General features: G+C 50.8%; 1 protein-coding gene across 1 annotated transcript in view; it reads left to right on the plus strand.

Moving 5' to 3' along the window:
* The window catches only part of LOC137322620 (dynein heavy chain domain-containing protein 1-like), a 142,094-nt gene that overhangs the window by 17,241 nt on the left and 108,615 nt on the right, over positions 1 to 16,238 (plus strand). Inside the window, exons 4-6 of the mRNA XM_067985527.1 lie at positions 6,816 to 10,161; positions 11,269 to 11,407; positions 15,922 to 16,114. Coding sequence (XP_067841628.1) covers positions 6,816 to 10,161; positions 11,269 to 11,407; positions 15,922 to 16,114 — 3,678 coding nt within the window. The remainder of the gene's footprint in view (positions 1 to 6,815; positions 10,162 to 11,268; positions 11,408 to 15,921; positions 16,115 to 16,238) is intronic.

Consider the following 16,238-nt stretch of genomic DNA (forward strand, 5'->3'; position numbering starts at 1 on the left):
CCACGTAGGCATTTTAATATTTTACTAAAAACTGACCACGTAGGGATTCTCAGTATCTCTCCCCTCTCACCTTAAATCTGTGCCCCCTCGTTATAGACTCCCCTACCTTTGGGAAAAGATTTTGACTATCTACCTTATCTATGCCCCTCATTATTTTATAGACTTCTATAAGATCACCCCTAAACCTCCTACTCTCCAGGGAAAAAAGTCTCAGTCTATCCAACCTCTCCCTATAAGTCAAACCATCAAGTCCCGATAGCATCCTAGTAAATCTTTTCTGCACTCTTTCTAGTTTAATAATATCCTTTCTATAATAGGGTGACCAGAACTGTACACAGTATTCCAAGTGTGGCCGTACTAATGTCTTGTACAACTTCAACAAGACATCCCAACTCCTGTATTCAATGTTCTGACCAATGAAACCAAGCATGCTGAATGCCTTCTTCACCACCCTATCCACCTGTGACTCCACTTTCAAGGAGCTATGAACCTGTACTCCCAGATCTCTTTGTTCTATAACTCTCCCCAACGCCCTACCATTAACGGAGTAGGTCCTGGCCCGAGTTTGTTCATGTCCTACCATCAGGTCCCATCTCTTTGTTCTTCTTCGTCTGTTAACATTCTTGGCTTCCCCCCTCACCCCTCCCTCTCACCCCTCACCCCTCCCTCCTCCACCTCACCTCTCCCCCTCCCCCTCACCCCTCCTCTCCCGCCTCCCCCTCACCCCTCCCCTCCCCCTCACCCCTCCCTCACCCCTCACCCCTCCCCTCCCCCTCACCCCTCCCTCACCCCTCCCCTCCCCCTCCCCTCACCCCTCCCCCTCCCCCTCACCCCTCCCCTCCCCTTCACCCCTCCCCTCCCCTCCCCTTCACCCCTCCCCTCCCCTCCCCTTCACCCCTCCCCTCCCCTCCCCCTCACCCCTCTCCCTCCCTCCTCCCCCCTCCCCCTCACCCCTTACCCCTCTCCCTCTCCCCTCCCCCTCACCCCTCCCCCTCCATTACCAAAGCAGCCTGTAAGAAGCTCAGTTTCTTTTTTTATGCCAATTGCTATTTTTGAACTTCAACATCTCTTCAACAAAAGCCCAAGTTGCCCAACTCCAACCCTTGAACACAGTTCCCATCCCATGTGTCTGTCAATTTGGATCATTTGGTATCACTCTTGCCTCTGAATCAGGGGCCATGGGTTCAAGTCTCAGTCCAGACGGCCACGCACTGATGGGGTGCGGCACTGCCATCCTTCAGATGAGCAGTTAAACCCAGGCCCCATCTGGATGTGGATGGTAAGGATCCCATGGCGCCATTGGAGGAAAAATAAGAAATTCTCCCAGTGTCTTGTCGATAATTCCTCCCGCGTCCAGCGCCAGGAGATTGCTGTTTGTGCGAGGATGCTGGTGTATAAAAGCTGCATAACTTCGAAGAGCTGCATTGAGTGAAGTGCAGGAAATAGCCCTTTAAAACTGGAGAGCCTCATCCGACCCGTCTCACGTCCCTGGACACGATCCAAGAAATGGATTGTTGTCGGACAGACGATTCACTCCTCGCCTCCAGCCGCTAACCCCCGGAAAACTTGGCGATTACACCAAGATCGTGCCTGTCAATGACCCTCTGCTGACCCCACCTCCTCGCTGTGTTGATCCGAAGACTCATCTCACCTTCTCCTACTCCAACTCATTCTTTCCCAGGACCTCCAAACAGTGGGACTCCTCCCCTCCCTCGGGCTTCCCTCCCCCGGTCTCCCCTCCCTCGGGCTTCCCTCCCCCGGTCTCCCCTCCCTCGGGCTTCCCTCCCCCCGTCTCCCCTCCCTCGGGCTTCCCTCCCCCGGTCTCCCCTCCCTCGGGCTTCCCTCCCCCGGTCTCCCCTCCCTCGGGCTTCCCTCCCCCGGTCTCCCCTCCCCCGGTCTCCCCTCCCTCGGGCTTCCCTCCCCCGGTCTCCCCTCCCTCGGGCTTCCCTCCCCCCGTCTCCCCTCCCTCGGGCTTCCCTCCCCCGGTCTCCCCTCCCTCGGGCTTCCCTCCCCCGGTCTCCCCTCCCTCGGGCTTCCCTCCCCCGGTCTCCCCTCCCTCGGGCTTCCCTCCCCCGGTCTCCCGTCCCTCGGGCTTCCCTCCCCCGGTCTCCCCTCCCTCGGGCTTCCCTCCCCCCGTCTCCCCTCCCCCGGTCTCCCCTCCCCCGGTCTCCCCTCCCTCGGGCTTCCCTCCCCCGGTCTCCTGTCCCTCAGTCTCCCCTCCCTCAGTCTAAGAAAGGAGGGAGAGAGAAAACAGGGAACTACAGGCCAGTTAGTCTGACATCAGTCATTGGGAAAATGCTGGAATCCATTATTAAGGAAGTGGTAACAGGACACTTAGAAAATCATAATATGTTTAGGCAGAGTCAACATGGTTTTATGAAAGGGAAATCATGTTTGACAAATTTATTAGAGTTTTTTGAGGATGTAACTAGCAGGGTAGATAAATTGTAAAGAATTTTACAACACCAAGTTATAGTCCAGCAATTTTATTTTAAATTCACAAGCTTTCGGAGATTTCCTCCTTCCTCAGGCAAAACATTTGGTATCCGTTCCTTTAAATAGAGCTCCTCCAGCTGACAGACCTTACTGCGCATGCACAGTCCGCCCGCTGCGCAGATCAGCAGCGGGGAACCCGGAAGACCAGGTAAGTGGATCCAATTAGGCTGCGATCGCACGGGGGGCAGACTGATTTCACCGGGCACGTTACCCATATGCCCAATCTACTCCCCGCCGAAACAACGGGCGCCCCCGAGATGTTTTGCTCCAGTTGTGCAGGGCATTGGTGAGACCACATCTAGAATACTGTGTGCAGTTTTGGTCTCCTTATTTAAGAAAGGACATAATTGCTTTAGAGGCGGTTCAGAGAAGGTTCACTCGACTGATTCCTGGGATGAGGGGGTTATCTTATGAGGAAAGGTTGGACAAGTTGGGCCTGTATACACTGGAGTTTAGAAGAATGAGAGGTGATCTTATTGGAACATACAAGATCCTGTGGGGACTAGAAGGGGTAGATGCTGAGGGGATGTTTCCCCTTGTGGGAGAGACTAGAACTAGGGGCCACAGTTTAAAAATAAGGGGTCTCCCATTTAAGACGGAGATGAGGGGAATTTTTCTCTCAGAGGGTCGTGAGTCTGTGGAACTCCCTTCCCCAGAGAGAGGTGGAGGCAGGGTCATTGAATATTTTTAAGGCTGAGTTAGATAGATTCCTGATTAACAAGGGAGTCAAAGGTTATAGTAGGTAGACGGGAAAGTAGGGTTGAGGTCTCAATCAGATCAGCCATGATCTTATCAAATGGCAGAGCAGGCTCGAGGGGCCGAATGGCCTATTCCCGCTCTTAATTCGTATGTTCGTATGCAGGTACAGCAAGCAATTAGGAAAGCAAATGGCATGTTGGCCTTTATTGCAAGGGGGTTGGAGTACAAGAGTAAGGAAGTCTTACGACGAGTACAGGGCTTTGGTGAGACCACACCTGGAGTACTGTGCACAATTTTGGTCTCCTTATCTAAGGAAGGATATACTTGCCTTAGAGGGAGTGCAACGAAGGTTCACCAGATTAATTCCTGGGATGAGAGGGTTGTCCTATGAGGAGAGATTGAGTAGAATGGGCCTATACTCTCTGGAGTTTAGAAGAATGAGAGCTGATCTCATTGAAACATATAAGATTATGAGGGGGCTTGACAGGGTAGATGCTGAGAGGTTGTTTCCCCTGGCTGGAGAGTCTAGAACTGGACACATAGTCTCAGGATTCGGGGTCGGCCATTTAAGTCTGAGATGAGGAGGAATTTTTTCACGCAGAAGGTTGTGAATCTTTGGAATTCTCTACCCCAGAGGGCTGTGGATGCTCAGTCACTGAATATATTCAAGGCTGAGATTGATGGATTTTTGGACTCTAGGGGAATCGAAGGATATGGGGATTGGGCGGGAAAGTAGAGTTGAGGTTGAAGATCAGTCATGATCTTATTGAATGGCAGAGCAGGATCGAGGGGCCATGTGGCCTACTCCTGCTCCTGCTCTTGTTTCTTATGTTCTTATGTCTCCCCTCCCTCAGTTTCCCCCCCTCAATCTCCCCTTCCTTAATCTCCCCTCCCTCGGTCTCCCCTCCCTCGGACTCCCCTCCCTCAGTCTCCCCTCCCTTGGTCTCCCCTCCCTTGGTCTCCCCTCCCTCGGTCTCCCCTCCCTCGGTCTCCCCTCCCTCGGTCTCCCCTCCCTTGGTCTCCCCTCCCTTGGTCTCCCCTCCCTCGGTCTCCCCTCCCTCGGTCTCCCCTTCTCCTACAATCTAGACGATTTCAGACCCCGGTTTGAAGCCACCTCACCGTTATCTCAAAGTGTAATCACCGCAAAGTGTAACTTGCCTCCCCCAAGTCGAAAAGTGCCCCTCATCTTACACACCTTGCTTAGATCACCCCTTAATCTCATAAATTCAAGGGAATACAAGCCCAGTCTCTGCAACCTGTCCTCGTAATTTAACCCTTTTAGCCCCGGTATCATTGTGGTGAATCTGCTCCCCCTCCAAGACCAATATCTCCTTCCTGAGGGGCGGGGCCCAGAACTGAACCCAGTCTCCAGACTCTGACCCAAAGCTCTGAACAACTGGATCATCACCTTCCTCCCCTTTGTATCCCAGCCCCTCGAGATAAAGGCCAACATTCCATTAGGCTTTTAAATTATTTTTTGTACCTGTCCACTGGCTTTGGGTGATTTCTGCACGTGGACCCCTAAATCTCTCTCTTCCTCTACAGTTCCTCATCTCTTGTCATTTAGAAAATACTCTGATTTGTTTATCTTGGGTCCAAAGTTATAAGAACATAAGAACATAAGAAATTGGAGCAGGAGTAGGCCAATCGGCCCCTCGAGCCTGCTCCGCCATTCAATAAGATCATGGCCGATCTGATCCCAACCACAATCTAAAGAACACAAGAAGTAGGAGCAGGACCCGGCCACACAGCCCCTGGGCCCTCTCCGCCACCCACAGGGCATTGACCGATCCGAACTCAGCTTCATGTCCAATTTCCTGCCCGCTCCCCATAACCCCTAATTCCCTTTACTTCTAGAAAACTGTCTATTTCTGTTTTAAATTTATTTAATGATGAAGCTTCCACAGCTTCCTGGGGCAGCAAATTCCACAGACCTACCACCCTCTGAGTGAAGAAGCTTCTCCTAATCTCAGTTTTGAAAGAGCAGCCCCTTATTCTAAGATTATGCCCCCTAGTTCTAGTTTCACCCATCTTTGGGAACATCCTTACTGCATCCACCCGATCAAGCCCCTTCACAATCTTATATGTTTCAATAAGATCGCCTCTCATTCTTCTGAACTCCAATGAGTAGAGTCCCAATCTACTCAACCTCTCCTCATATGTCCGCCCCCTCATCCCTGGGATTAACCGAGTGAACCTTCTTTGTACTGCCTCGAGAGCAAGTATGTCTTTTCTTAAGTATGGGGACCAAAACTGTATGCAGTATTCCAGGTGCGGTCTCACCAATACCCTATATAACTGCAGCAATACCTCCCTGTTTTTATATTCTATCCCCCTAGCAATAAAAGCCAACATTCCATTGGCTTTCTTGATCACCTGCTGCACCTGCATACCAACTTTTTGATTTTCTTGCACTAGGACCCCCAGATCCCTTTGTACTGCAGTACTTTCCAGTCTCTCGCCATTAAGAAAATAACTTGCTCTCTGATTTTTCCTGCCAAAGTGCATAACCTCACATTTTCCAATATTATATTGCATCTGCCAAATCTCCGCCCACTCACCCAGCCTGTCTATATCCCCTTGTAGGTTTTTTATGTCCTCCTCACTCTCTACTTTCCCTCCCATCTTTGTATCATCTGCAAACTTTGATATGTTGCACTCGGTCCCCTCCTCCAAATCGTTAATATAGATTGTAAAGAGTTGGGGACCCAGCACCGACCCCTGTGGAACACCACTGGCTACTGGTTGCCAGTCCGAGAATGTACCATTTATCCCAACTCTCTGCTTCCTGTTAGATAACCAATCCTCCACCCATGCCAGAATATTACCCCCAATCCCGTGATTTTTTATCTTAAGTAATAATCTTTTATGTGGCACCTTGTTGAATGCCTTCTGGAAGTCTAAATACACTACGTCCACTGGTTCCCCTTTATCCACCCTGTACGTTATATCCTCAAAGAACTCAAGCAAATTTGTCAGACATGACTTCCCCTTCATAAAGCCATGCTGACTTTGTCCTATTAAATTATGTTTATCCAAATGTTCCGTTACTGTCTCCTTAATAATAGACTCCAAAATTTTACCCACCACAGATGTTAGGCTAACTGGTCTATAATTTCCAGCCTTCTGCCTACTACCCTTTTTAAATAACGGTGTTACATTAGCAATTTTCCAATCTGCCGGGACCTCTCCTGAGTCCAGGGAATTTTGGAAAACTATCACCAAAGCATCCACAATCCCTACTGCCACTTCCCTCAAGACCCTAGGATGGAAGCCATCAGGTCCAGGGGATTTATCCGCCTTGAGTCCCATTATTTTGTCTCCTGCTCCCGCCCACCGGTCACTGCTGCTTCCTGTCCGTTCCAGCCGGACAACTGGCCAGAGGCCAGGAGCTGGAACCCGCCCGGCCCAGATACTGCTGAGGTCGAAGGGGTTTTGGTGCTCCCTCGCCCCCCCCCACCCCACTCGATCGTTTTCCGTTCCGGGTTAAAATTCTGCCCAGAGGGTGGGAGGGAAGTGGAGATACAGTTAGGAGAGAGAGCGGGTCCTGGAGCAGTAGTGGGACGGGTTATATGTAAGAGCATCAGCATTTGATGGGCTGTGCTGCATTTGTCACACAGATGTTGCGGATTGAAGGAGTGGATGAATTGTACCGCCGTGTGATTCAGACCCTGTCCACCAACCCATCAGTGCTAACTGTCATCCTCAGTCAGCACACAAAACTGTACCAGGGAATGACTCTCCCGGTGATCTTCACCAGCGGAATTGCGGCCATGGAGGAGATTATTCTCCAGATGTATCATCTCCTGGAGTCCGCCAGGCAGGAATTTGTAAGACTCTATTTCCTCAGCGATGATGACGTACTGCGTTTACTGACTCTTCAGCCCGATCCCCACAGACTTCTGCCGTTTGTGAAGAAATGTTTCAAAGGCGTGAAGGACCTTCACTTGGAGACGGTGAGCGATGCCGACCTGGGCTTGCTTTCCCCCAGGGTGAGCGTGTTGGCGATTTACGGTGACCTGCAGGAAAGAGTGAATCTGATTGCTCCGCTGGAGCCCGGCCTCGGTGCCATACCCTGGTTACGGAGCCTGGAGCAGAAGATCCAACAAAGCCTCTTCCGTTCCCTGGAGACCTGCGTCGCGGAGAGGACTGCCTTGGCAGGGGAAATAAACAGCACAATCAAGGCGAGCTCCTCCACCAGATCCGAAGTGCACCAGGCAGCGCAGCTGATGACCTACATCTCGAAGTTGGCCAGCAGTTTCCCATCCCAGTGCATCCTGATAGCTGAAGAGGTCTGTTGGCAGATGGAAGCTGAGAAAGTGTTGTTTGGCCGAACGGCCACCAACAAGGAGTCGTTTAAGGTTCTCTGCAGCACAAAGATCAACAGATTAGTGCTGAACGTTCGTGAATATTGCAAGCGTTCGCCCAGCGGGCCCGAGGATTCCCGCACACTCTCCTTACTGAAATGCTTGATTGTCATGTCAATCAATCACCGTGATATCGGCAACAAACTCATGGCCACAAACATCGAATCCAAGGCTTCATTTGAGTGGCAGGAGCTCATCAAATATAAATTTGATTTGAATTGGATTTTTTCCAAGAGGGAAAACCTGCAGCTTTCTTCTGGCCCCTTCGGACCATCGGTGACCGCCACAGACCACAGTCACTTTGGTCTAAGATGCTATGTGGATATCCTGGGCACCAACTATTACTATGACTATGAGTACATTGGCCCAAGGCATTGGTTTGTGCACACTCCGCTAACTGAGAGAATCTGCCTGGCATTAGTTCTTGCTCTCCAAAACTTTAATCCTTGTGCACTTGTTGGGCCGTCTGGGGCTGGCAGAGCTGCTACCCTCTCACACCTGGCCAGAGTGCTCGGGTATCAGCTGGTGACGCTCAGTTGCTACAAGGAGATGGATTTGTGGTTCCTCAGCCGGGCGCTGTGCGGTGCCGTCCAATCAGGAGCCTGGCTGGTACTAGAAAACACTGACTCTCTGACATTGGGAATGTTGTCCATTCTGGGCCAGCACCTGACCACAATCCAGAACTCCTACAGGAAATTAATCGGCAGCGATAATCCCAACACAGCCGACAAGGACCAAAGCACTCATCCATTCAGAAAGGGGTTAGGGGGGAGCCTGACTGATGTAATGGGCAGCAAGGGCTCGCCGGTCAGCAGCGGACGGACCTGGAGTGCTGAGGACATGAGGCAGGACGACCCAACCAGTTTGGGAAGCATCAGGTTTGAAGGAAACGTAATCCCAGCCAGAGTGAACTATGGCACTTTCATGACCCTTCGAACATTTGACTCGAGCGCCACGATTCCCGAGAATCTACGGATGGTGTTGAGGCCGGTCGCCGTGATTAGACCTGATCTCACGGTGATAACCGAGGTGAAACTCCTCTCAGTTGGGTTTTTAAAGGCCTCCCATTTTGTTGGGAAAATTCTGTCATTCTTCAAGGTAGCAAAGGATTCTGGTTCCATCAGTGCTCACTGCTACTTACCAATGATGGATCGAATGATTCACACAGCAGCAAAGGTCCTTTACCAAACTCTGAGGCCAAAGAACCCAGAAAAGAGCAGCAATCTGGGCAGTGAAGGGCCACTCTCTAACCCCATCCAATCCCCACCAGAACAAGTCCAACATGGACAGAAGGGGGATGGAGGAGATGGTGGCATTGATGGAGGAGGAGGGAAGTCAGTCTATGTAGAACATTGTCTGTTAAGCTCGTTTCAGCTGATTGACAATCCAAGTTCAGCGGACACTGTCAGTGAGGCACCAAAGAGCAGCAGAAATATATCAGCACCGATCTTTGAATCTGTACTCTTGGTTGAAGAATACTCAGTCCTGAAAGCTCTCTCTATAACTCTCTTCCCAGCCGTGTCAGACCCTGAAAAACTCCACAATCTTAAGGATCTACTGAAGGACCTGTTCCCAGGGGCCTGTAGGACTGTTTATGAGCCAGAGAGTGATCCTAGCCTCCTGTCTGCCATTAAACAGGAGCTCCTGGATACAGAGCACCAAGTGACCCAGGAGATGGTTAACAGGATCCTCGAACTGTACCAAGCACTAAAGGTCAGCAAAGGCGTGCTAATGTTGGGTCCTTCAGGCAGTGGCAAGACAACCTCGTACAAGACCTTGTCAAGGGCTTTAAATCAATTGGCCAGAAATGAGCCCAAGGAGACTGAGCAGGCCGATGCTGCCGGCTATGACCAGGACAGTGTGGCAGAATCTGGCCCCGTACACAGAGCAGTACATGTCTCCATCGCTTTCCCAAACAGCCACTCCCTGGAGGAGCTGCTGGGAGGAAAGGACAGTCAGACTTGGAGGGATGGAATCCTGGCCAAGTGGCTTAATGATGCTGAGAATTGGCACCAGGCCAGTGCTCCAGTGAAAGATTCCAGCTCGATCCGAGTTGAAACCATTCGCTGCCCTGAGCCTCTCAGGTGGATAGTATTAGATGGCGAGCTTTGTTTAGATTGGATGGAACCCATCAGCAGTTTGTTGTCTCACGGCCATTACCTCACTCTTGCTAACGGCGAGCGGAGATCCCTGGCAGACTCCACGTCTCTTATTTTAGAAGTCAGTGACCTGAGCAACGCTCCTCCCTCAGCAGTGACCTGGTGCAACCTGGTGTGTTACCAGGGCAATGACACGTGGAAGGCTGTGTTGGACCACATGATGGACAAGATATACAGCAACTACGCTGTCCCTCGGGAGACCGTCGAGGTGTGGAGCCGGATCAGCTGGGATCTAGTGCCCAACACCCTGGAGTTCCTGCAGCATCACTGTGTCCCTGCACTCACCCACCAAACACACTACTTAACGGCCAAACACAACAGAGTGACCTACGGTGTGGAGGAAGTGATGTCCTTCAGGAGAATTCTCATAGCCCTCCTGGATAAATACGTGTCCCGTGATCAACAGCAGATCCAAGCTCAGCAACGAGTGGTGCCGAGGGGTAAGGACACAGACCACAGACACAATATGCTCATCTTCTGCTCTTTAAGGTCAGGGATACTAATGATGGGAACAAAACTCTCTGCATTCCAGGGACCCAGTGTCAGCATCAAACACTCCCAGGGCAGGTACAGCACGGGTTAGATACAGAGTAAAGCTCCCTCTACACTGTCCCATCAAACACTCCCAGGGCAGGTACAGCACGGGTTAGATACAGAGTAAAGCTCCCTCTACACTGTCCCATCAAACACTCCCAGGGCAGATACAGCACGGGTTAGATACAGAGTAAAGCTCCCTCTACATTGTCCCATCAAACACTCCCAGGGCAGGTACAGGGTTAGATACAGAGTAAAGCTCCCTCTACACTGTCCCATCAAACACTCCCAGGGCAGGTACAGGGTTAGATGCAGAGTAAAGCTCCCTCTACAATGTCCCATCAAACACTCCCAGGGCAGGTACAGGGTTAGATACAGAGTAAAGCTCCCTCTACACTGTTCCATCAAACACTCCCAGGGCAGGTACAGTACGGGTTAGATACAGAGTAAAGCTCCCTCTACATTGTCCCATCAAACACTCCCAGGGCAGGTACAGCACGGGTTAGATGCAGAGTAAATCTCCCTCTACACTGTCCCATCAAACACTCCCAGGGCAGGTACAGCACGGGTTAGATGCAGAGTAAAGCTCCCTCTACACGGTCCGATAAAACACTCCCAGGGCAGGTACAGCACGGGTTAGATGCAGAGACCAAGCAGCCCTCAGCTTCCATCCGTGGTCTGTGTTGAGTTCTCTGATCTCAGTTTGGGCTGTGACCAGAAACTTGGTATCAGCTCAGTGCCCTGGTGTTAGCGAGGGGGGGAATCAGCCAAAGTTCCTGCTCCTTATCACTGCCCCCCCTGTTGGGTGTGTCCATATCTGGGTGTTGGGTGAGGTCAGGCTGTGATACCTCTCATGGTTGAACGGCCTGCCAACACTCAGTGTCTGGGCCATGCGTGAAACGTAGTGAGGTCACGGAGTGCGTGGGACTGGAGCTAGGAGATGAGGGGCCCATCAACGGTTCCATTCCCAGCTTTCAATTTTTTGGAATTTGAAATAAGCTTTTGTATTGAAGGTCTGGACGGCAGCTCCTCCCGCTCCCAGCACCGGAAGTCCAGGCTCGACGACAGTATCCTCCCCAAGGACCACATGCTCATCAGGAACATTCTGGCGGTCGCCTATATCTGGGGCTTTGGAGGCCACCTTCACTCCAGGTACAGTCAGCGCTCCCTCGGTCTCAGCACAAGTTACTCTCATCCTGCGGCCTTTCAACAGCAAACAAATCAACGGGAGGGGCTGAGACGATCCAGGAAGGATTAATGCCCTTAACAAAACACAGAGTTTACATAAACAGCAGGTTGCATTTGTACAGCATCTTTAATGTAGAAAAGCTTTGTGTTCAAATCCCTCCATGGCTTTGCCCCTCCCTATCTCTGTAACCTCCTCTAGCCCTACAACCCTCTGAGATCTCTGCACTCCACCAATTTTTGCCTCTTGCACATCCCCAATTTTAATCGTTCCACCATTGGAAGTGAAAAAGGAAATAAGAGGGGCAAAGAGAGAGTATGAGAAGTCACACACCATCCTGACTTGGAAATATATCGTCGTTCCTTCATCGTCGCTGTGTCAAAATCCTGGAACTCCCTTCCTAACAGCACTGTGGGAGAACCGTCACCACACGGACTGCAGCGGTTGAAGAAGGCAGCTCACCACCACCTTCTCAAGGGCAATTAGGGATGGGCAATAAATGCCGGCCTCGCCAGTGACGCCCACATCCCATAAATGAATTAAAAAAGGACTGGCGGCCAACATAAGAGGGAATCCAAAAGTCTTCTACAGGCATATAAACAATAAATGGGTAGCAAGAGGAGGGGTGGGACTCATTAGAGACCAAAAAGGAGATCTACCCATGGAGGCAGAGGGTGTGGCTGAGGTACTAAATGAGTACTTTGCATCTGTCTTTACCAAGGAAGAAGATGCTGCCAGAGTCTCAGTAAAGGAAGATATAGTTGAGATACTGGATGGGCTAAAAATTGATAAAGAGGAGGTACTAGAAAGGCTAGCTGTACTTAAAGTAGATAAGTCACCCGGTCCAGATGGGATGCATCCTAGGTGGCTGAGGGAAGTAAGGGTGGAAATTGCGGAGGTACTGGCCATAATCTTCCAAACATCTGTGGATACGGGGGTGGTGCCAGAGGACTGGAGAATTGCAAATGTTACACCCTTGTTCAAAAAAGGGTGTAAGGATAAACCCAGCAACTACAGGCCAGTCAGTTTAACCTCGGTGGTGGGGAAACTTTTAGAAACGATAATCCGGGACAGAATTAACAGTCACTTGGACAATTGTGGATTGATTAGGGAAAGCCAGCACGGATTTATTAAAGGCAAATCATGTTTAACTAACTTAATAGTTTTTTGATGAGGTAACAGAGAGGGTCGATGAGGGCAGTGCGGTTGATGTGGTGTATATGGACTTTCAAAAGGTGTTTGATAAAGTGTCACATGGTAGGCTTATCATCAAAGTTGAAGCCCATGGAAAAAAGGGGCAGCGGCAGCATGGATACAGAATTGGCTGAGGGACAGGAAACAGAGAGTAGTGGTGAACGGTTGTTTTTCAGACTGGAGGGAGGTGAACAGTGGTGTTCCCCAGGGGTCGGTGCTGGGACCACTGCTTTTCTTGATACATATTAATGACTTGGACTTGGGTGTGCAGGGCACAATTTCAAAATTTGCAGATGACACAAAACTTGGAAGTGTAGTGAACAGTGAGGAGGATAGTGATAGACCTCGAGAGGATAGAGACAGGCTGGTGGCACAGGGGGTGTTGGGGCGGTGGTGGATTCGGATTCAATCATGGCCTTCAAAAGGGAACTGGATAAGTACTTGAAGGGAAAAAATTTGCAGGGGATAGGGTGGGGGAAGTGGGACTAGCTGGATTGCTCTTGTGCAGAGCCGGCACAGACTCGATGGGCCAAATGACCTCCTTCCGTGTTGTAACCTTTCTATGATTCTATTCTATGATTCTAAAAATGCAAAGTGATACATTTTGGTAGGAAGAGCGAGGAGAGGCAATATAAACTAGAGGGCACAATTCTAAAAGGGGTACAGGAACAGAGAGATCAAATCGTTGAAAGTGGCAGAACAGGTTGAGAAAGCGGTTAAAAAAGCATAAGGGATCCTGGGCTTTATCATCATTTTTTTTTATTCGTTCATGGGATGTGGGCGTCGCTGGCGAGGCCGGCATTTATTGCCCATCCCTAATTGCCCTTCAGAAGGTGGTGGTGAGCCGCCTTCTTGAACCACTGCAGTCCGTGTGGTGAAGGTACTGTGGCTGCAGTGTGCACCATCCACAGGATGCACTGCAGCAACTCGCCAAGGCTTCTTCGACAGCACCTCCCAAACCCGCGACCTCTACCACCTAGAAGGACAAGGGCAGCAGGCACATGGGAACAACACCACCTGCACGTTCCCCTCCGAGTCACACACCATCCCGACTTGGAAATATATCGCCGTTCCTTCATCGTCGCTGGGTCAAAATCCTGGAACTCCCTACCTAACAGCACTGTGGGAGAACCGTCACCACACGGACTGCAGCGGTTGAAGAAGGCACTTTTCTGCCCACCTGACCAGTCCATTGATATCTTCCTGCAGTCTACAGCTTTCCTCCTCACTATCAACCGCACGGCCTATCTTTGTGTCATCTGCAAATTTCTTAATCATGCCCCCTACGCTTAAGTCCAAATTGTTGATATATACCACAAAAAGCAAGGGACCCAGTACTGAGCCCTGCGGAACCCCACTGGAAACAGCCTTCCAGTCGCAAAAACACCCATCGACCATTACCCTTTGCTTCCTGCCACTGAGCCGATTTTGGATCCAATTTGCCACATTCCCTTGGATCCCATGGGCTTGTACTTTTTTGACCGGTCTGCCATGTGGAACTTTGTCAAAAGCCTTGCTAAAATCCATATAGACTACATCAATTGTGCTACCCTCATCGACCCTCTTTGTTACCTCCTCGAAAAATTCAATCAAGTTAGTCAGACATGACCTCCCCTTAACAAATCCATGCTGACTGTCCTTGATTACTCCGTGCCTTTCTAAATGATGGTTTAGCCTGTCCCTCGGAATTGTTTCCAATAATTTACTCACCACCAAGGTTAGACTGATTGGCCTGGAATTACTCGGTCTGTCCTTCGCTCCCTTTTTAAATAACGATGTGGAGATGCCGGTGATGGACTGGAGTGGACAAATGTAAAGAATCTTACAACACCAGGTTATAGTCCAACAATTTTATTTGAAAATCACAAGCTTTCAGAGGCTTTCTCCTTCGTCAGGTGAAGGAGAAAGCCTCGGAAAGCTTGTGATTTTCAAATAAAATTGTTGGACTATAACCTGGTGTTGTAAGATTCTTTACATTTTTAAACAAGGGTACAACATTAGCCGTCCTCCAATCCTCCGGCACTATGCCTGTATGCAGTGAAATCTGGAAAACAATGGTCAGAGCCTCCGCTATTTCCTCCCTGGCTTCTTTTAACAGCCTGGGATACATTTCATCCGGGCCTGGCGATTTATCTACTTTCAAAGATGCTAATCCCCTTAATACTTCCTCTCTCACTATGTTTATCCCATCCAATATTTCACACTCCTCCTCCTTAACTACAATCCCTGCATCGTCCCTCTCTTTTGTGAAGACAGATGCAAAGTATTCATTAAGAACCAAATAGAGGCAGAGAGTACAAAAGCAAGGAAGTCATGTTGAACCTTTATAAAACACTGGTTTGACCCCAGCTGGAGTATTGTGTCCAGTTCTGGGGGGACCTGGGGTGCATGGGGGGCGAGGTCAGAGGATGTGGGTCAGAGGGAGGGGGGTGCACAGTGGGGGCAGGGGCAGGGGGAGGGTGTGCACAGTGGGGGCAGGGTCAGAGGGGGAGGGGGTGCACAGTGGGGGCAGGGTCAGAGGGGGAGGGGGTGCACAGTGGGGGCAGGGTCAGGGGGAGGGGGTGCACAGTGGGGGCAGGGTCAGGGGGAGGGGGTGCACAGGGGGTGGGGTCAGACGTGGTGGGAGGGGGGTGCACAGTGGGGGCAGGGTCAGGGGGAGGGGGTGCACAGTGGGGGCAGGGTCAGGGGGAGGGGGTGCACAGTGGGGGCAGGGTCAGGGGGAGGGTGTGCACAGGGGGTGGGGTCACAGGGTGTGGAAGGGGATTTAAGGCCGGAAGAGGTGCGGAGATAGGATTGGGCAAGGCCATGGGAAGCTGAGCTTAGGTCTTTGGGGTGCTGACTGACAAAGGACAATGAGGTTTGCAAGAGTCAGGAGGCTCGTCCGGAGGGAGAAGGAAGGTGTCTTCTGTGGGGTTAGCACCAGTCCCCAGTTAAACCGTTTGCCCGATTCCCACCCATCCACCTCCTCCCCATATCCCCAATCCCACCCACTACCTTCTCCCCATATCCCCAATCCCACCCACCCACCTTCTCACCCACCATGACCCTCCACTGAGATCCTCGCGTTTTGTTCGACTATCCTTGGGGTAAGATTTGATTGGGGTTTTTCCCTGTGATCGTCCCCCACAGTGCAGGTTGTGAAGGGGCTGTAGGAGGGAGCAGTGGTTTAATTTGCAGCTTTCAGATGATTTTATGCCCCCTTGTTTTTTATCTGCTGATTATTAAGTAGAGTTGCCTCAGTGTCTGAACCCAAATAATAATATAACGATGTCCTGATTCGTCACAGTTACTGGCCTCAGTTTGACCACTTTGCCAGACAAGCCCTTGGCAGCAGTAACTACAACTTACACATCCCGCCGGGCGCTCTAGTCTACGATTATCACATCAACCCTGACACAGGGTGTCTGGAGACACTGGATGGAGGCAACGGGCCAGAAAAGAACAAAGGGAAGGCAGCTGCTTACGTCCTCCTTCCTCAGGTAGGTCAGACTTGGGAGAGACGGGAATGTGTTGAAACAGATTTGGCAAATGGTTAGTATAAAACGAGCACTGGTCCACGATACCGGGTATCTAGTCGGCAGCCGGTAGCGTGGTGATTTTGTT

Source organism: Heptranchias perlo, chromosome 6 (genome assembly GCF_035084215.1).
Source record: "Heptranchias perlo isolate sHepPer1 chromosome 6, sHepPer1.hap1, whole genome shotgun sequence".
Lineage (NCBI taxonomy): Eukaryota > Metazoa > Chordata > Chondrichthyes > Hexanchiformes > Hexanchidae > Heptranchias > Heptranchias perlo.